This window comes from Quercus lobata, chromosome 9, assembly GCF_001633185.2.
Source record: "Quercus lobata isolate SW786 chromosome 9, ValleyOak3.0 Primary Assembly, whole genome shotgun sequence".
NCBI classification, from domain to species: Eukaryota; Viridiplantae; Streptophyta; class Magnoliopsida; order Fagales; family Fagaceae; genus Quercus; species Quercus lobata.
This window is the reverse complement of record NC_044912.1, coordinates 1,268,317-1,276,703: the sequence shown is the minus strand read 5'-3', so window position 1 is coordinate 1,276,703 and position 8,387 is coordinate 1,268,317. Positions and strand designations below refer to the sequence as shown.

The 8,387-nt window shown below is 39.1% G+C and overlaps 2 protein-coding genes across 2 annotated transcripts; both read left to right on the top strand.

Moving 5' to 3' along the window:
• The first annotated feature begins 3,094 nt into the window (after window positions 1-3,094).
• Window positions 3,095-6,461, top strand: LOC115959984. The gene is made up of 5 exons (XM_031078673.1): window positions 3,095-3,902; window positions 3,960-4,463; window positions 4,812-5,112; window positions 5,193-5,237; window positions 5,294-6,461. Exons 1-5 carry the CDS (start codon window positions 3,095-3,097, stop codon window positions 6,459-6,461), a joined length of 2,826 nt encoding a protein of 941 aa, XP_030934533.1.
• Window positions 6,462-6,644: 183 nt separating this feature from the next.
• On the top strand, window positions 6,645-7,196 carry LOC115959979. Its single transcript, XM_031078666.1, has one exon. It carries the CDS (start codon window positions 6,645-6,647, stop codon window positions 7,194-7,196), a length of 552 nt encoding a protein of 183 aa, XP_030934526.1.
• Window positions 7,197-8,387: the final 1,191 nt, after the last annotated feature.

Sequence of the window (8,387 nt, the reverse complement as noted above, 5' to 3'; positions counted from 1 at the left end):
GGAAACTGATGCAAGTCTCAATATTGCCCAGCATCGTCACATGTATTCCATGTATTCCTATGCACAACACCTATTTCATCGAAATGCTCATTGAATTACTGGTGATTTTTAAGTTGGACACAGGCTGATGCTTACATTGTACATTGTCTCAAAACACACTAGAATGATCATGGTCATGATAGGCACTTTTGAGGACCAAGGAGCTGCTCCACTCTTTTATTGTCTATATATGATAAGTACTTTTTCAGTTTTGGATTACATACCAAACTCAACTTGTTATTTAAAAAGGTTATGATATTATTATGAAATAGATTTCCTGCATCAAATTATCATTACGACATTTCTGGTTTGTTGTTGTCAAAGTCCAAAACGAAGGTTTCAAACAATGGTTTGGGGACAAGGAGCGTTGGGAGTAGGGGGGTTATGGTTTCAACAAATTGCACTATTGTTTTTCAATTTTTGAAACGAATTGTTTGGTTGCAAAGTGTATTTAATCTCGCTTGAGAAGCATTATATATTATATAATAAAAATTGGGGCTAAAAGTCGCGATTGCACCAAATTGCATTTTTTAGATAAGAACAAACAACTTATTTGTTCTTATCAACTACTATTAGTGGTTTTTTTTTTTTTTAATAAAATAAAAACTTCTTGTTAGTGTTTTAACAAAAAATGTAACCTATGTACGTATCAACTTTTTATTTTTTTGGTTTTTTATATTTTCAAAGGCTTAATTTTTTTTTATCGGTACTTAAAAAAAAAAAAAAAAAAGTTCTTTCCTAGTTAATTTTACATTTGGTTGATAATATTTTGATAGACATAATAGTATTTACGTTTTTTTTTTTTAATTTAATTCTATCCTATTTGATTTTGGGTTTTGTTGATATGTTATTAACTTTTGATTTTTTTGTTATTTTAAATATAGGGCTCTTTTGTTCTTATCCAGCCTACATTCTAGAATTTGAAATGAAATAGCCATATTAGCATCAACTCAAAATCTATTTTGCTTCTAAACAACAGAACTATCCAAGTGCTAAAATATCTTTCAAGATTCCACTTGCATATGTTATTAACTTTTGATTTTTTGTTATTTTAAATATAGGGCTCTTTTGTTCTTATCCAGCCTACATTCCAGATTTGAAATGAAATAGCCATATTAGCATAAACTCAAAATCTATTTTGCTTCTAAACAACAAAACTACCCAAGTGCTAAAATATCTTTCAAGATTCCACTTGCATTTTTTAAAATTGTTATCTAACATAACTTTTTTAAAAATAATAAATTCGGATTTAGAATAGGTGCTTTCCACCATAGTTTTAAAAATTGGATAGGACCGATTGGCTCAATTAGGAGTTGGACCCTAATTCAGTATGGTAAAAAATCATGAAAACTTGGAATCACACCATTTTTTGGTTCTTTGATTATTCCAGTTTTTAAAACCATACTCTCGATTCAAACTTGTCTTTTTCCATTCTTAAGTGCACAAAATGGATAAAGTTTCTCTGACCTAGGGCTCCACGAAACCCTAGCCACCAGTAGAATACGTGCCTGCTTCCTTGAGCGAGGCTTGCTTGGTTTTCTTCTTTGAGTGGGGCTGTTGTAGTGTTCTGGTTAGCAACATGTTTACTCTGCTAGTCTGGTGTTGGAGTGTTCTGGTTAGCATCGTGTTTCATCTGCTAGTCTGGTGTTTCGCTAGTATAACTATTATGGAGGCCTTGTCCAACATGTGGGAGAAGTTTTCGCTGACTGAATCAGGTAACAAATATCAAGTGCAGGACAGTGGCCCTGTAGGACAGTACTTACTTGCAGCAAGGTTCTTTACGAGTCGTGTATTGAACATGGAAGCCATAGCGCGGACTTTTAAACTCCTTTGGCATACTAAAAAGGGTTTTGAGGTTCGTGATATGGGTGATCACAAGGTTTTGTTCGTTTTTTCAGAGGCTTCGAATGTCGACAGAGTTTTATTGGGGGAGCCATGGTCTTTTGATAAATCTCTGGTAGCTTTGAAAAGGGTACAACGGCACACTGATTTGAAGGGTCTAGTATTCGAATCCGCAAGCTTCTGGATACAGGTCCATGATCTACCTCTGAACAGTATGACTTTGGGAGTAGCTAAGGATATCGTTTCAATGGTAGGAACGATGATCAACTGTGAGGCAGAGGATGAAGAGTATGTGGGGGGAAACTTCATGCGAGTTCTGGTCATTATAGATATCACAAAACCGCTTTGCCAAGGTCGAAAACTTGGATTGAGTAATGGGGATGAGAGTTGGGTTAGTTTTAAGTACGAGTGTTTGCCAAATGTATGCTATTGGTGTGGACACTTGACTCATCATGATAGGGAATGCTCTCTATGGCAAAAGAGGAAGGGGACTTTGAAGGAAGGAGACCAATAGTTTGGATCATGGCTACGGGCTACCACTCCAAATTTTGCAAAGAAGACAATAGTCCGTGTTGAGGGGTATGAGGAAGGGGGAGATGATCATACTAGGCATGAACCGAGTCACAGGTGGACTGACCTAGCAGGTCACGTGGATTTGGAGACTGGTTCGGATGGTAATGTACAAGTTGATGAGCTGAGCGGCCAAGGTAATGTTGGTGGGGATACAGTGGACAATGTGAGCGAACATGTAGAAGTGCAAGTGGGTCTCAATTCTATCACTGTTGGCCCTGAGTTTGTTAGCTCGATGGAATGCTTAGTTCCAACTAAAATAGTGGAGCAACCCAGTCAGGTTTTTCAGGCACAATTGGACTCTATTGATAAGGATTTGGCACGATATGATATAGTGGGGGAGGGTGGAGGGTGTGACTTGAAGGCTCAGTTAGGAGGGGTGGGTTCTAAGGTGGTAGGCTCGGCAAAGTTTCTAAAAAAACTTGTTTACCCAGACCGAGCCATGCAAAAATATTCTAAGGGATTCCAAGCCCAATCAAGTGGTACGACATGCTACTTTAGCACCTATTGCGGCTTGTTCAGCTAAGCGCATGAGGTCAGAGTCAGAAGAGGAATGGGCAGAGGGGTCTGATTGCAGAAAGAAGAAGGTAATTTGTTTTGATAACTCAACGGTGGAGGTTGCTGAGCAGCCCAGCCGATAGCCATGAAACTCTTAGCATGGAACTGCAGGGGGCTTGGGAACCGCCGTGCAGTTCAAGAGCTTATAGACATTGTACAAGCACAAGATCCCATGATTGTGTTTTTGTCAGAAACATGGTCAACTAAGGAAAAGATGAAATGGGTTCGGGATAAGATATCTTTTGATGGGTGTTTTACGGTAACTATTGATGAAAGAGGGGGTGGTTTGACTCTTCTTTGGAAAGCAGGAGTTAATGTATGGGTTAATAGTTTTTCTAAGTATCATATAGATTCTATTATTCATGGTGGTTCAGATCAGGCGTGGAGATTGATTGGGTTTTACGGAGAGCCTGATACTAGTCTTAGGAGTGAGGGATGGAATATGTTAAGGATGCTAGGCTCGAAGCCGCAACTACCTTGGTGTTGTTTTGGTGACTTTAATGAGTTATTGGAGGTACATGAAAAATGGGGTGGACCACCTAGAGCTCACCATTTAATGCAGAATTTTCAAGAGGTTTTGGATCATTGTGGTTTTGTAGACTTAGAATTTTCGGGACCGGAATTCACTTGGCATGGAAGACGTGGTGGGGAGCTGATATGGGAGAGATTAGATAGAAGGGTTGCAAATTATGAGTGGTTGGCTAGATTTCCTACTGGGAGGATTAAACATTTGAATTGTTTTACTTTTGATCACTGGCCGATCCTCCTATCCTTGGATGCGAGTGGAGAGCATAAAAAATGGAATAGAAAGCCTTTTCGTTTTGAGGCAATGTGGGTGTTAGATTCTGGATGTCGTGATGTGATCACTAGAGCTTGGGATTGTACTCCTGATGGTACTCCTATGTTTGCTACTGCATAAAAGCTGAAAAGATGTAAACAAAGTTTGAAAGTCTGGAGTCGAGAGCACTTTGGCAATGTTAAGAAGCGCATAAAGGAGTTGAAGGATAGGTTATGGAGGGCAGAGGATGATTCGACCAGGTCTGGAAATTTTGAGGAGGTGGATTGTTTAAAAAGGGAGTTGAATGTTCTATATGATAAGGAAGAGAAGATGTGGCAGCAGCGGGCTAGGGTTTCATGGTTGCAACATGGCGATCGCAATACAAAATTTTTCCATGGTACAGCAACCCAAAGGAAGAGAAAGAATTTCATTAAGGGGATGCATGATAGGAATGGGGTGTGGCAAGAAGGGGATGAGGTAGTTTCGGCCATGCTAGTGGACTTCTATTCTCACCTCTTCTCTTCTTCTAACCCTCATGATTTGGATCGAATTTTGAGTGGGGTTCAACCTGTGGTATCTGATGAAATGAGAGCAGATCTTGATAAGCCTTTTTCTAGTGAGGAGGTCGGTCAGGCAATCAGGGAGATGGCCCCGCTAAAAGCTCCAGGACCGGATGGTATGCCACCTCTTTTCTTTCAGACCTACTAGACTGAAGTAGGTATGGATGTTACTCAGGCTATGCTATCTTATTTAAATTCTGGGTCTATTCTCAAATCTATAAATCATACTTTTATTGCTTTGATCCCAAAAGTTAACAATCTGGAAAGAGTATCTGATTTTAGACCTATTAGTCTCTGCAATGTTATTTATAAAATTATTAGTAAGGTGATTGCTAACCGCCTTAAGCCCATGCTTAACTCAATCATTTCAGAGACTCAGAGTGCTTTCATTGTAGACAAATTGATTTCTGATAATATTTTAATTGCTTTTGAATCTCTACATCACATGAAGTCCAATTGCACAGGGAAAAAAGGTTTTATGGCCATGAAGCTTGATATGAGTAAAGCTTATGATAGGGTAGAATGGTGCTTTCTAGAGCAAATCCTCCTCAAATTGGGTTTTCAGGAGTTATGGGTGGCTTTGATAATGGAATGTGTTACCTCAGTGTCTTATTCTATAATGGTGAATGGTGAACCGAAGGGTCTGATCAAACCTTCCAGAGGATTGCGTCAAGGGGATCCCCTTTCTCCTTATTTGTTCCTTTTTTGTGCGAAAGGGCTGAATGCTCTTCTGAGACAAGCAGCGGCAAATGGTGATATCCACAGGTTCTCTTTGTGTCGAAATGGGCCTAAACTTACCCATCTATTTTTTGCAGATGATATATTGATTTTTTGATTTTTTGTAGGTCTACCTTGGAGGAATGTGCTAAAATCCAAGAGTTGTTTGCTGTGTATGAGACTGTTTCGAGTCAGATGATTAACAGGGAGAAACAACCTTATTTTTTAGCAAGAACACAGATGCACAAGCTCAAGAGGCTATTAAAGTGGCATTTAATGTTCCGGCCATCCAGCATTATGAGAAGTACTTGGGGCTGCCATCTTTTGTTGGTAGAAATAAAAGGGCCTGTTTTACGCAGATTAAAGAAAGGATCTGGGCTAAAATGCAAGGTTGGAAGGAAAAGCTTCTGTCTCAAGCTGGTAAGGAAGTGATGATCAAGGCAGTGGTTCAATCTATACCGGCCTACTGTATGGGTGTCTTCAAGCTTCTGGTTGGTCTATGTAAAGATATTGAAGCAATGATTCGTAAGTTTTGGTGGGGTAGTGGTGACTCGAAGAAAATCCATTGGGTAAAGTGGAGTTCTCTTTGCTCCTCAAAATCAATTAGAGGGATGGGATTTCGGGATCTTCAAAAGTTTAATAACACAATGTTAGCAAAACAAGTGTGGCGACTTATTCACCAAAAGGAGACCCTTCTTTTTAAAGTATTTAGGGCGAAATATTTTCCAAATGGCTATGTTCTTGATGCTCCTATTTCACCAAAATGTTCCTATGCATGGAGGAGTATTTTGCAAGCTTGTGATGTAATAAATAAAGGAGCAATTTGGCGAGTTAGGAATGGGGAATTGGTTGATATTTGGAGACATAGGTGGCTACTTGACCTGCACCACAGCAAAATTATTTCTCCTCGAGCCAATACCTCTGTAAATCAGGTTAGTGAGCTTTTTGTTCCCTACACAACAACCAGGGACCTGGGTAAATTGGCCCTTTGTTTTTTGCCTTGGGAAGCTGAGATAGTTAGCCAGATTCAGGTTTGTACGATTGGGGAGGAGGATGTGCTCATTTGGCCGTTGACGGCGGATAGTGAATATAGTGTTCGGAGTGCCTATCACTTTCTTGTTGCTGCCGAGGACTGTCTTGCGCCTGGCTCATCCTCGTTGGTTCATGATCATGCTGTGTGGAAGAAGATTTGGAAGATGAAGGTGCCTAATAAAATCTGGCATTTTATCTGGCGTGCTGCAAAGGACTCGCTTCCTACAAAGGTGAATTTAAAGGCTCAGCATGTACCTGTGGATGATGTCTGTGAGGGGTGTGGGGATTACTTGAAGTTGACATTGCATTTCCTGTGGCTTTGTGATCAAGCTCGGGCTGTTTGGATGTCAGGTCCGGAGTTCTAGTTTCTGATTCGGAAAGGATGCAGGTCATTTGTTGAACTTTTAGAGCATCTGTTCAATGAAAGGACGGGCTTACAGGTGGCTTTGTTTGCCACAATTTGCTGGTGTTTGTGGGAGCGGAGAAATCGGATTAGAGTGCGACAAACCTCATGGCAGATTCACGAGATTGAAGACCGTGCGAGAATGATGGTCCGTGAATTCTTGGATGCCAATGATCAGGAGCAGCAACAATCTGTGCGTCGTCCTTCAGCTCGTTGGTCACCTCCACCTGCTGGCACCTACAAAGCTAATTTTGATGCTGCGTTATTTGAAGAGCTGCACTATGCAGGACTTGGCGTCGTGTATCGAGATCATTCAGGCCAAGTTATTGCTGCCTTGAGTCAGAGGATTGGTCTACCCAGTACAGTGGAGATAGCTGAAGCCTTGGCTGCCAGACGAGCTATGGAGTTTGCCAGAGAACTAAGCCTTTTTAATGTCATATTGGAGGGTGATTGCCTGCGGGTTGTGAGAGCTTTAAACGCTTCTGGTGGGTGCAATACTTTGTATGGCCATGTAGTCAATGAAACTAAGAGGTTAGGGGCAGCTTTGAGGCACTGTAGTTACCAGCATGTTGGTCGGGATGGGAATAAATTAACTCATTGTTTAGCTAGGAAAGCAGTTTCAACTGCAGATATTGATGTTTGGGTAGAAGATCTACTTGGGGATTTGGATGCTGTGTTCCAATCCGACTTGTCTTAATTTGTTTTCTATCTTTAATAAAACTACGCTTACATTCTTCTCCACACAAAAAAAAAAAAAAAAAAAAAAGTGCACAAAATGGATTAGATTGGATGACATGGACCGAATTGGACCAAAATGGATCAAATGGACCGAAATAGACCTAATGGACTGAAGTGGACAGAAATAGTCCAAAGTGGACCGAAGTAGACCCACTGGACTGAAATGAAGCAAAGTGGAATGAAATAGACTCAATGACCGAAGTGGATTGAAATGAACCGAAATTGACCAAAGTAGACCTAATGGACCAAAATGAACCGAAAGAACCAAAATTACCAAATAGACCAAAATGGACCAAAACTGTGCAACGAGACTAGTACTGGTCCTTATCTATTTATTAAATACTAAGCCATGCATGATTCTATTATTAAAGAAAAAACCTAAAAGTATCTCCAACAGTTTTTCCAAATTTTTGTATTGTTTAGAGAATGAACAATAATATTTAGCTTTTACCTATCCACTTTTTTAAATACACTTTTTAACAGATTCTCTATTTCATTTAAATATTATTTCTTCATTCATTGTTTATTCTTTTTTTAATCATCATTTATTCTTTTTTTAACAACTACATTTTTCAATAAGAAGTGTTATATTCAAAACATTTTACGCAATAATTTCACAACAAAATTTATTTGGAAAGTTGTTATTAGTTCTAATTTGAACCCACTACTGAAATTATTTTTTTACTCACCAATATTATCTAATAAAAATCCATTACTTAAAATTTATTGTGAAAATATTGTGATAGCATTTCTTAATTGCAATTTCTTTTTTTTTATATTATTTTTCCCTTCACACTATCTGGACACGTTTCTTCTTCTTTTTTCTTTTTCTTTTTTTTTTTCTCTTGGTTTTTTCTCCACCACCCACGTATCCCACTCCTTTCCTCTATCTACCTTCTTTTTCTTTTTCTTCTAGCTCATTCCGGATCATTTCTTCAGCTCTCTCTCTCTCTCTCTCTTTCTCTAGCTCTCTCTTTTTTTACTTTTTCTATTTCTACTTCTATTTTCTTTCCTCTACAGCTCACACACACACACAGCCGACATGGCCTTCGTCTATCTTTTTTTTTTTTTTTTTTTTTTGCACTTTGTTGTTACAATGGAGCTTAGAAAGGCTTTCATGCTCTTGATCTGTTGTTTTTGTTTTGATTTT

Excerpts from the sequence above, each read along its gene's own strand:
- LOC115959984 (XM_031078673.1), top strand. The coding sequence starts at position 3,095 with ATGAAACTCTTAGCATGGAACTGCAGGGGGCTTGGGAACCGCCGTGCA. Across the intron at positions 3,903-3,959 it reads TTGGGATTGTACTCCTGATG|TCTGGAGTCGAGAGCACTTT; the intron begins GTACTCCTATGT and ends AAAGTTTGAAAG. Across the intron at positions 4,464-4,811 it reads AAAAGCTCCAGGACCGGATG|GGAAAAAAGGTTTTATGGCC; the intron begins GTATGCCACCTC and ends CCAATTGCACAG.
- LOC115959979 (XM_031078666.1), top strand. The coding sequence starts at position 6,645 with ATGGTCCGTGAATTCTTGGATGCCAATGATCAGGAGCAGCAACAATCT.